Source organism: Lytechinus variegatus, chromosome 12, assembly GCF_018143015.1.
Source record: "Lytechinus variegatus isolate NC3 chromosome 12, Lvar_3.0, whole genome shotgun sequence".
Classification (NCBI taxonomy): domain Eukaryota; kingdom Metazoa; phylum Echinodermata; class Echinoidea; order Temnopleuroida; family Toxopneustidae; genus Lytechinus; species Lytechinus variegatus.
Genome location: NC_054751.1, coordinates 24,661,545 through 24,676,728, shown reverse-complemented (window position 1 = coordinate 24,676,728; position 15,184 = coordinate 24,661,545). Strand labels below are relative to the sequence as shown.

Here is a 15,184-nt window from a genome sequence, read left to right as displayed (position 1 = left end):
TATTGTAATTCTTGATAAACTATGAACCTGTCTCTCCGCCGTAAGATGAAATTCTGACTGCATTATGACGTGATTTAGTAGGATTTGTAAATTCCCTTGCGATCACACTTTGTTTCCCTATTCTCCAGGGATCATTACCTGTATCTATACAATCTATTTGCTCACTACTAGTATTTCCACTACAACCATGGAGCAAACGCCAACAGGAGGCATTGTACTTTGGGAAAAGAGTCCTTTCTCTGCCGAGACGGGCAGGTAGAAAGTCCTATGACCTCCTGTTATAAAAGATGACAAATCATTCTAGACCTCTTATGGCAGGGAAATGATCCTCTATTCCTCTAATAAATGAAAATGAAGTTCTCTCTCTATTTCATGCAAACAAAATGAATTGAATAATTATTCAATAGTGAAATTCAAGTTCAAATTCAATTCTTCTATGTATTTGCTTTACTGGTAACAAGGATGATGAGCGGAGAGTCAAGATAATTTGTATTTGCATTCATTTCACAAATCATCGATATTATTTTAAAGCAGCAGTTAAGTTCTCAACATTTGCACATATATATCTTTTTCTTGATTGTGCTTCTTGTTAAATAAAACATGAAATTGACAAAAGAATATTTAATGATACTTAAGCTTTACTAGAAATGGTAAGCACATCTTCTTTCACTGAATTTCTTTTAAAAAATGTAATCATTCCTTAAAGACCTATTCACTCTTAGTTGTCATATTCTTCATTGTCATTCACTCTTTTTTAATAAATTTCTTGCGTTTTTTCTTCTTTGTTTATTTCACTGCACCTTGAGCACTGTGCAGGGTAGATATGGTGCATTTAAATCTAAATTTCAAGGATTTAAAATAAATCCAAAAAGGTGACATGCCAAACGTCAGATATTCATACATATTGTGAATTTAAATTCAAAGTAAAAAAAAATTAGGCTAAATTTTATTAGATTTTGAAATTAAAATTGAAACTTTATTTACCACAATCTTAAAAAACATACAAATCAAGAAGTATAAATATTTCAATAAAATACATTATAACAAAAGTGAGTATATTTAAGAATAGTGGAAGGATCACTGAAAAGTTACAAGGAACTTATAAGTCAGTGATCCTGAAATGAAAACAAAACAACACAAGATTTAAAAGTAAAGCCATAGGTTTCAAAATAAATCTAATTTCTGGCTGACCACTATTCACAGTCGACCTACATGTAGATTTCTTACAAATCCAGAAGTTGTACCATGTACCAAGAAATACATGTAAAAAAACATTGCAGTCCTATACTCTGGATCATGCAAAACTAAAGTTCAAGAGCATGAGAATTCAGCCATGCAACAATTAACCTTTCACTCAATACTTATCTCAATATGAGGTCCTGTAAATATTCCTCCCGAGCCTGGTCTAATATATAACAAACTAATAAACAAACTGTTATGACTGGTCTGACTATGGCAAGCCATCAATGTCAACATCTATTGAATTCATGTATATATCCAGTGTTTTCTAAATTAGATGAATACAGATTAATAATTTTATTCAATGAGTGTGCGCACTCCTGTTGCTGTCAAAGGAAGGATGTACAGATTGTTTTTTAAGATGAAAAATTCTGGCACTGATGGATTTCCATAGCTGAGCTGAAATACATCTAGATCAATCACAACTCTGTGTAAGAGACAGGGTCAATTGGCAAGAGATAAGATTTTAGGTCTCAATATATCATCTTGCCTGCAGCTAGCTGCAAGAAGTTTAGTTCTAAATGCAGCTTTATTTTTTCTAATGAAAAATATAAAATGTAAAGCTCGCTATATTGGTCAAACCAAGCGTCATTATAGGACACGAGTACAGGAGCACCTGGGGAAGGACAAAAACTCCCATGTCTGGAGACATTTGCAATCGTCACCCCAATGCTTGTTAGAATGCAATACCCACTGTTTCAAAATTCTCGATACTGCTCAAACAAATTTTCAACTAAAAATAAAAGAAGGGCTTTTCATCAAATGGAAACAACCTCAACTAAACCAACAGGTGTACAATTACCAAATAATGTTATCCATTTAATTAAAACCCACACCTATCTGATAAATCCATAGACTTTGTAACTTTTTACTTCATTCCATTCAACAATTGCATTCCCTGTAATCCTGTGTAACTACATTCTTGAAATTTTTACTTGACATCCCAACTGTATAAATACCAATGACTCTGTTAATAATTTTCAGGCTGAGGATGAGGTGCGACACCTCGAAACATGTTCCATTTATTAAAATGTTATGTTCTATTCTTTATTTTTGTCTTCAATGAAAAATATCATCTGCATCTGGTAATTGCTCACTCTGCTAAGAAAGTGTAGCATGAAAATAATTGCCCATACCCCCTTTTCTCTCATCAAACTCATAAAAAATATTCAGAACCATAAAACGGTTTATAGCTTGTCTTTCAATCCCCGAAGCCTTCCAGTTGACTACCCTTCCCCTCCCGATAGCTCATTCAACACACAGTATATAGCTCTCATATCATCTGTGTATCAGAGGCAGAAGGGTGCTAACTCTATGCTCTAAGGTGTAGTGAATGCCCTTCTAGCTCTGAAGGTCGTTTGACAGCTAAGTTCTATTGAGAGCGTCATGTCAAATGGATCCGGGATATAAACAAACCGCATTCCTCATACACCATCAACAGATACTGACTTCACAACAAATCAATCATAGAAATTTAAAGTCGCAAGCGAAGAATTGAAGTGGGGGGCAATAATTTCAACAGTCGCTGAACCTTAACCTCATCCTCTTCCCTCCCCCTTCCATCATTATCGATTCTCCTTCATTTTTTACGAATTTTATCCCCTTTCTTGAAACCCCTCTCTCTTTCTCTAAAACAACAAAACAAGTTTGAAAAGTTTAGAACTTTATAATTACTAACCAATTATATCTATAGACCAACCTCGTAAAAGTCATTCAAGCTTTTTCCACCAAACCTGTTTTTTTAACATTCTAAGAAGCATATTTCTTGATTAAATGAAATAATTTTATTAATTATAATGGTATTTAAATGCTAATCAGTCTAAGCACAAAGTATGCAATATGATACTCTTTTTAAAGGTCAAGTCCAACCAGAAAAATGTTGATTTGAATAGATAGAGAAAAATCAAGCTAGCATAATGCTAAAAATTTCATCAAAATCAGATGTAAAGTAAGAAAATTGTGACATTTTAAAGTTTCGCTTATTTTTCACAGAAACAGCTATATGCATAACTCAGTGAAATGCCAAGAGGCAGTCAATGATGTCCATCAATCACTTTTTCCTTTGTTTTTTATTGTTTGAATCATACATTATGGTATTCAAGTTTCTACAGATTTGACAATAAGGGCCAACTTGGCGGAACCATACAGTATCAAAATAAAGCTACTGTATGTAAATTCCATATGTTCAGGGAGGAATTAATCTTTGTTTCATTTGACAATGAGGAAAAAATTAGCAATATTTCATATAATAAAATACATAAGAAATAGTGAGTGGATGACATTATTAGTCTGCTCATTTGCATACCGATCAAGATGTGCAGAGAACTGTTTTGTGAAATCAAGCAAAATTTTAATATGTCATAACTTTCTCATTTTACATCCGATTTTGATGAAATTTTCAGTGTTATGCTCGTTGGATTATTTTCTTTTAATTGATTTGAACTTTTTTTAGTGTTGGGCTGAACTTGTCTTTTAATAAAGCTTCAGCATGATTGAAGCCAGGAACATATTTTTTTTCTTTTCTACAACTTTCTTCTCACATTCCCTTCATATTGTGTGCTATATAATGCATGTTCCCTACCATTATGTGCTGTATACATTTCACCTGACATCATGCATCTCTCTAACTTTATAATATTTACACATGTTCTTGACTTTGTCATTCTGTGCATTTTAGCAAAACTCTTTATTGTTATCTCAAGTAAAGTTGCAAGATCTCAAATCTCATGAGGCTCATGATGCTACCTTATTATTTGTACAGCGAGTGTTTTCAAACTATGTACCATGCTTGCCAAAATTTTGACCTGAGGATTGCATGTTGCTGTGCAAGAGTAATATCTGCATATTGTCATTTTGCATACAAGAAGCTTAAAATTGAGGATAGGTGTCACTATAAGAAAAATTTGCATGAGTAAGGTCGATTCAGAAATGGCTAAAACTAGAGATGCTCGGCGGGTCGCACGGCCGAGCACATGTATCCCCCGAACCAATCGCATCATCCATCATTGCGATATATGCATGCAGAGCTCACACAGAAATTTGACAAATAAATACAATTTTATCATGGCAACAATGACCCTGCCCACATTTTGCCTGTGGGTACCAAATTCAAAGTAAGAGCATTGGGTTATGTACTTTGGTATGAAATCACTCATATGAAGAACCTAAAAGATTTCAATATGAGTATATGGTAGCTATTACACTTGCATGATTTTGGGGCCCGAATAGTTCACAACTAGTTCACACATCGAGTCTTGCCAAGTCGTTCCACGTCGTAGAGTATGCAGGCCAGTACGGAACAATGCTTGAAGTCAAGCGTCGTGCCAAAAATTTAAAATTCCTAAAATCATGGAATGAAACATTTTGGGGATTATTGGCGTGAACTATTCGTAAACTGTGCGCAACCTCTTTGGGCCAAGTCGTGCCATGGCACGAGAGACGTGCATTTCACGCGCATGTCGTGAACTAGTCGGGATAATGGTATGAACCAACGATGCATTTCATGCCCCGTATTGTCATAAACTGGCACAATAAAATTGTGTCAATGAGGGAACCCGAAAGTGTTATAGCTGCATATTACAGTGTGTGAGCTTCCTGGCTAAACAATCAGAGTGCAGCATAGACTGTGACAGTTGATATGTGGAATTTTAAATGTTTTGCTATTTCAACAAAGGGGAAAGGGAGGTGGTATTTTACTATTTTATGAGGTCATCAATGTACTTTTTTTACAAAAATGAAGGAATATTGGTCCTACCTTCTTCTTGAGTCTATGTCCGTACAATTCCTTGACGTGAAACACCTTACTGTTGAAGGATGGTATCCTCTTACAAAGATCCACATAGAGCTGCTTGGCATGGTGAATCTTCCCTGAGGTAGATTCCTTGAGGTCACCCATCACCGTAGTATACGTCGTATGGAACTTCTTGACTGCCTTCTGGACAACCTTCGATCCTGAACATCCATATGGTAAGCACAGTTTGATAGAATCCACAGATATCTTATCCAACAAACTCCTCTCCGTGATTTCGCTACCCACATCTGCTGATGAAGCCTTCCGTCCTGACTGCAAGGAATGTCCTAGAGGTGAGGAGTCTTGCTTCGAGCTCTGGCGGGATAAACGCCTTTGAGCCGAGGCAAAGAACCCAACGCTAGGACCAGGTCCACTGTCCAAGATACTGGTCTCTCTTGTTGCTATGTGGTCCACCCCATAGCAGTGCCATTCAGGTTCTGAATCTACCAAGGTACGGTTGCTGGAACTGGAACTGGAAAGCTTCTGGGTACTTGTAGCTGTAGCATTGGTCTGGAGGAATGTATGACTGGCAGGACTGGATGGAGTTGACTGGCTTTTCTTCTGGTGAAAGGATGTCAGGTTATTGATGATGATCTGTATAGCGGCTAGTTTGGCAGCATCTTCCTGACTGCAGGGTAAGCTTCCATCAAGGACAGACTTCTGCAACTGGTAGCACAATAAAATACACCAAATCAATTAGCAGTGAAAATACAGAACAGTCGTACAGTATCAACACTATCTTCTTAGGGATGCAAGCAGGTGCCATGAAATTCATAAATCACTGCACAAAATGAAGAACCCATCAAAATATCTTTTTAAATCTTAGCATGGATTGGACATCATCAATTTTTAACAGCAAAATAGTTAAAACGGAAAAGAAAAAACAACTTACATCCTTGTGAAACCTTACAAAACTTGTGTATATATCACAAGACGCGAAGTCAAAAGAAAATCAGCTCACAGTGCAATTTGTTAAGGTTCGTTATTTTGTACAAAACAACAGAGTTTAAGGATAGAGAACTGCCACCAGTATGGGTTTGTTTGCATACATTTCCTTGCTTTTTGGTTGATTATTTACTAACCACATGTCCACCCATGGGAGTAACCGCAAAAATTTCTGACTCACTCACGGTGTAAGTTCAATACCTGCCTCGGCTGGACATTATAACGCCTTTTCTTTCCCTTTTTTGTACTCTCGTCTCTCCCTTTTTCTCTTTATATCTGTAACTGTCTGTCTCTGTCTCTCTCAAGACTCTGTCTGTGTCAGCATATCTCGGTCTCTCTACTCTACCTGTATATCTTTGTCATTTTCTCTCCTATCTATCCATCTCCCTCCCTCTCTCCCTCTCTCTGTCTGTCAGTATGTCTTAGTCTCATTCTCTCTCTCTTCTCTCTGCCTGTTTATTTTTATGTATCGCTCTCCTCTCTGTCTGCCTCTCTCTCCCCTTCTATCTCTGTCTATCTCTGACTCAATATAGTCTCCTAACTCTGTCTCTGCGTCTCTAGATCTCTCTCCCTCTCTCTCCATCCTCGCACAGCAGGAAAATTATTTGCTCTGATTGGTAATATGTAAGACGTTTAGTCCCAGCAGTAGTTGGCTTTAATGAGGGATCTCTCTATCCAGTATAACCCATTTACTCATGGAGACAAAGGGTCAAATTTCATTGGAAACTTTTAATGATTACTGCGATCAGTACTCAACAAACATTCAAGGAATTCCCATTTTGTAAGCAACAGGCATAGAATAAGCTTAGGCCTACATACCAAATAGGATTTAAAGAAAACAATATATCAAACATAAAGGAGCTCTTCAATCATATCTAAATATAAACCAAACAAAAAACATATATATCATCATATACGATCATTAAGTACAATGATAAAACCAACTGGTGTGAAAGAAAATAACAGAAATATTCAACAAAATCCACATAGACACATAAAATAGATAATAAAAATCACTTTGCAAAACAAATCTTTCTCATAGCTGCTTTATTAAAGCCTATTCATCAATAGATTCATTCTTTTCCACATGTGTGAATTTATCAAAGATATATCTAAACTGATTGACCGGTTATTACACAGTGGATTGTTCAATCATACCCACACTGATTTGTGGTTTATACACCCATGGGTCATGTTTGCTTAACAATTACATTTTATTTCCTTGGCTTTGTTGACTTATTAGTGCACAGACATTGGCTTGAGGGCGGTATGCAATCTCAACAATCCGTCCGTTGTTCAGCAAGACCCATCCCAGTTGGGAATGAATGAAAATACCTACATGAACATATTCTTCAAAGGCTATGATCCATTAACTCGTCTTTGTATTTTCACAAAAATTCCACTACGAAGGTGTATGTCATAACAAGTGGAATGCCTCTGGCTGTCTCACCTGCATCACGCGATTCAACATAGCAGCATTGCTGATTTTGAAAACTACTATAACTCGCACACGATGTTCAGTGATACTTGGTTTCTCTTATTTCCACGTTTTATGAACTAGACCAATACACTTACAGAGATACACTGTAGGATGGTAATTCAACAAATACCCCCAATGTGGATAAAATTCATCGACCTCACATGACCTTTGACCTGGATCATGTGACCTGAAACTTGCACAGGATATTCAGTGATACTTGATTACTCTTATGTCCAAGTTTCAAAAGTCAGATCAATAAACTTGCAAAGTTAGGATGGTAATTCAACAGATACCCCCATTATGGCCAAAGTTCATTGACCTTTGACCTTGGTCATGTGACCTAAAATGCGCACAGGATGTTCAGTGATACTTGATTACTCTTATGTCCAAGTTTTATGAACTAGACCAACATACTTTCAAAGTTATGATGGTAATTCAACAAATACGTCCCAATTCGGCCAAAGTTCATTGACCCTAAATGACCTTTGACCTTGATCATGTGACCTGAAACTTGCACAGGATGTTCAGTGATACTTGATTACTATTATGTCCTAGTTTCATGAATCAGATCCAAAAACTTTTAAAGTTTTGATTGTAATTCAACAGATACCCCCAAATCGGCCAAAGTTCATTGACCCTAAATGACCTTTGACCTTGGTCATGTGACATGAAACTCATGCAGGATATTTAGTGATACATGATTGACCTTATGTCCAAGTTTAATGAACTAGGTCCATATATTTTCTAAGTTATAATGACATTTCAAAAACTTAACCTCAGGTTAAGATTTTGATGTTGATTCCCCAACATGGTCTAAGTTCATTGACCCTAAATGACCTTTGACCTTGGTCATGTGACATGAAACTCTATCAGGATGTTTAGTAATATGTGATTAATCTTATGGCCAAGTTTCATGAACTAGGTCCATATACTTTCTAAGTTATGATGTCATTTCAAAAACTTGAATAGTTAAGATTTGATGTTGAGGCCGCCGCCGTCGCCGTCAGAAAAGCGGCGCCTATAGTCTCACTCTGCTATGCAGGTGAGACAAAAATGCATTGTCAGTCTTCAAAAGGAGGATGATTCTAATTGACCGAAATGCTGTTTTTACAAGGTTCATCATCATCATTTCCTCCTGCATTATCTGAGCACTACATTATGTGACCAGCTATACAAAGTCACACCAATTTACGTGATGATGATAGTTCAACAAGTTTTTGGAGCAGGCTCGGATCCAGCCAGATTAGGCACAAAATAATTATATAGGAGACATACAGTTTTCTGCACAGAAGTTGACCTCTCAAAACTATTGTCTCATCCTGCTGGATCCATTCCTGCATAGGTTCTATATTTATATGTCACTGCAACCAAGTGTTCTACAATACTAAATGCTAATGCCAGACTTGTCTAAGGATCATCACAGTTCTGCGGCAAAAAGCCCAATTATTATTGGTCTATCTGTCAAGTAGACAGATTGATTAAAAATTCCTTCTGTACAGGTCTTCGAAATTATTCATGACCCTGCTCTGTCTTTTCTATCTAAGCTTGTAACCTTATAAGTTACTTATCAGGCAACCAACTAACAACTCCCTTCGCTCCTCTCAAGACATATCCATCTCCAAAGATGCCTTCCTTACTTTGGTGACCCAGCATCCATGACAGCTTCTCTCAAATTATAGAATAAACAAGACTTCCACAAGCCCGACAGACGGTCAATACTAAAGAGAATGTCTAAACATCTGCATCTAAAAAAGGGCAGGTGAACATAGACATGGAAAATGCATTACATACCTGCAGATTAAAAAAGTATTTGAAACAATATGATTCTTACCCTCTGATAAAGGCAGTGAAGATCTTCAGAAGTCAGCAGAACCGTTGATCTATCCACAAGAGAAATCTGACCAACACCCTGAACACTGTTCAAGGAGGTCAGACTGGATGTACTGGATCCAGTCAAAGACCGATTCCCAGTCACCTTATGGATGTAGTTAGCAGAACCCATGTTCTTGTAGGACCCAGGGAATGACTGAAGCGAGAGTTTATCCGCTGACGAAGTCTCCCCAACGGGTGAACCCATGATGAGGGGAGGAGCGCTCTGGATGCTGGCTCTGACCGCGGGAGAGGAAAAGGTTCGGGAGATGTGGGCATGGTGGTGGTGATGGTGGTTACGGAAGCGACCTCCAAGGCTGCGTAGGGACAGGGTATCCTCTTGTTGTTGGTAGAGAAGGGACAACTGATCAGCCAGAGGATGTCCTGAGAGTCCCAGAAGGCGTAGTCGTTGCAGGAGCTTGGTGGCTTCAGACCTCATCAGCTTGTCTTGAAGAAAGTCTTCTGGAATGTTTTCTACCCATCGCCGGATCATTTGAAGAACCTGTTCATGGAAACACAATGTAAGCAGTTTTATCAATTATGCACATATAATCAGAAAAAAATGATTATTTATTAAGCTTATTGACTTTCCTGAAACATTTATGAAAGTAGTTGTTATCATTTAGGTAACAATATCCGAGAAAAGAATATAAAACTGAGTTAAACATGTGTGAAAATACAGTCAATAAAATGATAAATATATAAATTTCATAAAAAAAAATCTGCACCAAAAAATTGATAAAAAAAGTAAGTCAGAAGAACAAGTAATACTAAAGACCTCCTGAAGGTTAAAAAAAATTGATTGGAACAACTATGATACAAAATATCATACTTACATGTATTGTATCTCAACTTACATCACTGATTTCCCCATAGGCGTTAACTTACATGTAAATGGCAAACGATAAATCCGGAAAAACGCATGCATAATCATCTGTCTAGTGGATAAAGGGATAAGGCGCACTTCTTTACGCTACAACACAGAATGAAAATTCCAGCATTTCTGTCTTAAGAAGTTTATTCCCATTCAATCCAGCATTGAGCAGGTGATAGCGCTAGATTACAGACTCGTGGAATAGATACATGTACTACTGTAAAACACTGTCTTGGTGTAGTCATTACTAGTGAGAGAACGCAACAGGTGTGAACTTTATATATCCATTACAAAATTGGTAAAACAGGTCCGTCTCTTAATAGCACTCAAGATTTCAAAATCAAATTAAATCTTGGATAACAAAGATAATTCTTCAAGGAAATGGCAGCGACTGAAGAAATATAATAACCTAATTTCTATATTTGGCTAAGATTCAAGATAGTGTTCAATTACCGTAGAGGAAGTGCAATGTACATGTAATTAAAGATTACCAAGGTTTTTTCTATGCAAGATCAGATTCTGGATGATTTGGATCATGAGATATGACATGGATTTAATTAAAGTTGAGAATCTATAACACAAAACAAGCCCTACAAGCTGGTTTTTGGAGGGGTCACGTCTCTTTGTGTGAAATAATTGCTCTTTCCAACTAAGAAGTAGCACTTGGTGGTAGGATTGGCCAAAAAATGCCTCAAGAATTTGTCAAGCAAAAAAGAATGAAGAACCACAACATTATGTATTTTGAAAGAGGGGGTTGTACAAGCAAGAAAGAAGCCTAGTATGTATCAACTTGTTATTAATAGTTTATAATAGAATATCGAGGTTTTTACCTTTTCTTGAAGTATCCTCTTGGAATTATTTGCGCTACCACTGCTGCTGGTATTCATAGCAAACAATCCTCGTCTCTTTCCTCCACTGGTAGCCAAGAGAATGTGCTGTAAAACTCTACAATTATAATTACAATGAAATAAAGATTGATCACAAGAAATACAAGAAACTTTCTGGTTGCAGTTTATCGTGTAGATGAATATAAGTCTATGTTCTTTAGTTTACTGACTTGCATATATGTAGCAATATCCTGCATTCAATAATATAGGGAATTTATATTGCACACATGAATTCACCTAACTAGGTGCTGAAGGCATTCCTATATCACCCTGGATAAAATAATTCAGTGCATAAATGGTGATTATTCACATTTATGTTTTTTTTTAAAACATCTTATGTAATATCTGAAACTGATAAAAGTTCTCATTCCCAGTGTTTAATCTTTCTTTCCTTTTATGCTCTCTTCATCAACAGTGTGCTGTTATTCCTTTTTGCTTCAATTTCTCAGCCACCCCCCCCCCCCATCCAACCCCATCGTAATACCTCCTCTCCCTTCATTCTAGGGAACAAAACAATTATGCCTACACTTTGTGTACATGGACTATTTGGCCTATTCCCTGGGAGCTTTTCATGGAACAAAAGAGCCAGTTTTCACTAACTAGTGTATGTTATAAGCTACCTAAATCCCTGCATCTGATTTGCCCAAGAGGAAATTTGTCTGCGAAAATCACTGACAGGTTGCATCATGAAACACGAAATACAGTTCGTATTGAGCTTAATAACACAATTTACTGAGACTCTTTTAATGATGTTCAAGGGGTGTTTGCTTTATTGCCCTCCGCCTGATCACGCCAATAGTCTGGCATAGGACATTTCCCCTGCTCCAGCCATCTCTGTCCCTCTCTCTCTCTTTCAAACACTGGCATGACCTTATATGGCATACAGCCTGTACAGTTACCATGGTAACAAAAAACGAAGGCATTATGACAAGATGACCGGCATCCCGAGGTTAAATCATGAATATTCAGATTGGATATATACATGCATGTATTCCAAATTACCAGGATATTGACAAAATTGGCCTCCTTGTTTTAAATACTTCAACAAAAGTTGCCCTTATAAATGACTGATTATGAGTGCTGAAATGCAAAAATGTATATATGTTTGTAATGTCAAAGGATGAATGTAGATGGAATCTAGATATATTTTTCACTTTTTGCACAAGAAGTAGATTTATACCCATATCTACACATATATTACTGAATCAAATAACAGCCTATGATATATATAACAACATTTGTTTACATATAAATGTATAGCTTACAGAATGTACAATTATTCAATTTCATATCTGGAACAAGAAATTTAAAAAAAGGAATGATGTATTCACTTTATACACATGTATGTAATCTTTTAATTGAAAATCCACATTCTAAAAGGATCTGATTAGAGAAGTAATTAAATAGAGGTGTATTTTCACACTTCTATTTCATTCTTTCCTTATCAACACACAAACATACTGAGTAGCAACCAAGCACCATTAAATTTGAAAGCATTTGATTTTTGACTTTATTTCACATTTTTCAAATAATTATGAACATAATACAAAAACAACATCAGAAGAATTAACATGATGTACAATTCAGACATGGCATCATTCATATAAAAATACAGCAATTTGAAATCAAAGACAATTTAAATCATCGTGAAATATGAGAGAACCTGCATAAAAAAGCAACGCTTGTTCAGTCAGCAGGATCCCCCAAAATATGAAGTCTATTATGTAGGAGAGGACAGTAAAATGATTCGATTACAATAAGAAGGGCCAAAATATTACAACTGTCGGTATTTAAAGAGTGTCCATAAAAATGTGTTTGCCACTAGCGTACTAGCAATATTTGTAGAAGTTACTTTATAACCTACACAGGAAAATTAAAAGAATTAAACAACATCACTTTCAATTTATGTCTGAAAATATTTAGTGAGGTACTATGTACCACATCATGGGGGAGACCATTCCAAAATATGAATCCTTCAAAAGCCACTGTTCTCTGAGCAAGGAGAGTGCAAGTATGTGGAAGGTGATAAGAGTCACTTTGCAGGGTGAGTATTCTATTTTTGAAAAATAAGGGATTTGTGTGGGAATAATATCCAACTTGATTGATCACCCGAATTACTCATTGTTGTATTATGAATCTTTTGTCAATTAAGGGTTTATAGCATAGATGAGAACCTGCAAAATTATATTGGTTTGGATCAAATTGAGATGCATCTGTCATACTTAACAAAAATAACCTTTCTGCAGAGCTGCCAACTTGAACAAGAACATTTCAGTATTTTCAAGGCTTAAAATCAGTATTTTGGTGAGGAAATTAGTATTTTCACAGGAAGACCATAGGACAACACACAAACTGAAACTTAAGAAATCAGTATTTTGCATGAAACCATCAGTATTCTTCTCTATTTTCAGTACTAAATACGGAAAATCAGTACTACTTGGCAGCTCTGTAAATTCTGTTATGGTCCTGAATACTGACCTGAATGCAATAGGAGGTGGGACACAAACAGGTAAACTTTCCAAGAGAGGGCAGCCTCCATCTGGACGTTCAATCTCAATCTCTCGCTGTGGAATTCCATGACCTATACTACTAGTCTGTGGTAAATGAAATGAATATCGAAATAAGGGACAATGTCAACCAAAACTGTAGGCCTATCTTCGATATCGTAAAGTGGTGCTTAAAAACTTCTTTACTTTGTGACTTATATTTTTAAGCACATCCTCTTCTAGCCCATCTAAATATCATATTCTAAAATAATCTTGATAAAAACATATACAGCACAAAACAGAGAACAAAATATCTAATAATCACTTCAATTATTAAATACATTGCATTTTCTCCTCTTTCAAATTTTGTACAGAAATTCCTGGGGTACCGTACTGACAATGCTCATACTGTAGTTCACAAAAATAGTAAAGAATTGCATATTTGATTAATCAATAAAAAACATTTATTGGGCAGCAATGTAGGATATTTACTGTTTAACCACAATTTGTTATCAAGATTTTATTTGCAGTTCAAATTTTAAAGGTTCTTAACTTCTTACACATTTTCTGACTGATCCTAGAAGATAATAAATGTGGGTTGAAAGGATGAGCTTAAAAATGATAACAAAGTGAAAATTCCCATTTGACATTATAAAGCTCATAGAACATAATCAAATAATATCGTTTACCATTCACCATCACAAGCGAACTAAACAGGACATATTTATTCTATTTTCATTTTTAAAATAAAAAATCGTGATGTACCTCCTCGCTGTCTATTTGCAGTGACTGAACCTCCACTGCGAGGCACGTTCGCTTCGCCGGGATGGGAGACAGTCTCTCTGACGAGACAACAGAGGGCGACCTACTGCCGCGTTCACCTTGACTGAGTGATAGCAAGACTAGACGTTCTAAGGATGTAGCAGGGGGTATATCCTTGGCTTGTTGAATCCTCAATCTGAAGCAAGCATACTCATACTCCGATACATCCTGTCCGCATACTTTAGCTGAAGAAATATTAAATAAAACAATTTTTTTTCATTAGTCTTCAGTTATCAAAGTCCTTTGTAGAATGAAGTAAAAATGGCCAGCCAAGCACGGCTGAAAATATCCCATTCATCCTCATTACTAGGCTCTCGTAGCACTCAGGTAAAAAATTAAAACATTGATAATATAAGAGTTATTTTTCTTCCTTGAATAGTTAATCTGTTTCTGTTAAGTGAATCAATTGGATAGAATAGAAAAATAGGGTGATTACATGTGCATTTAACAATTTAAAGATTATGACAGAGTGATAATAGAGATCGTATCAATAGTATAATATTGATGGAGACATTCAAATTTACAATAATGATTTGTTATTCAACTGAAATATCATTTAAACTCAGTTGCAGATCCAGGTGGATGAGACACAATGGCCTGAATTCTCAAAGGTGGTTTTAAAAACCCATGGTTGAATCAATGGTTTATGCAGATTTCCTGTATAAATAATGCTTAAAGGACAAGTCCACCCCAACAAAAACTTGATTTGAATAAAAAGAGAAAAATTCAACAAGCATAACACTGAAAATTTCATCAAAATCGGATGTAAAATAAGAAAGTTATGACATTTCA

At 36.1% G+C, this 15,184-nt stretch overlaps 1 protein-coding gene across 4 annotated transcripts in view; it reads right to left on the bottom strand.

Moving 5' to 3' along the window:
• Positions 1 to 15,184, bottom strand: part of LOC121425582 (1-phosphatidylinositol 4,5-bisphosphate phosphodiesterase epsilon-1-like) — a 122,662-nt gene that overhangs the window by 75,756 nt on the left and 31,722 nt on the right. For all 4 annotated transcript variants that reach the window (XM_041621676.1, XM_041621677.1, XM_041621679.1 and 1 more), the window contains exons 5-9: positions 14,336 to 14,577; positions 13,563 to 13,678; positions 11,028 to 11,142; positions 9,286 to 9,825; positions 4,994 to 5,695 (exon numbers count right to left, since the gene is read on the bottom strand). In XM_041621676.1, the coding sequence (XP_041477610.1) occupies positions 4,994 to 5,695; positions 9,286 to 9,825; positions 11,028 to 11,142; positions 13,563 to 13,678; positions 14,336 to 14,577 (1,715 nt within the window). The remainder of the gene's footprint in view (positions 1 to 4,993; positions 5,696 to 9,285; positions 9,826 to 11,027; positions 11,143 to 13,562; positions 13,679 to 14,335; positions 14,578 to 15,184) is intronic.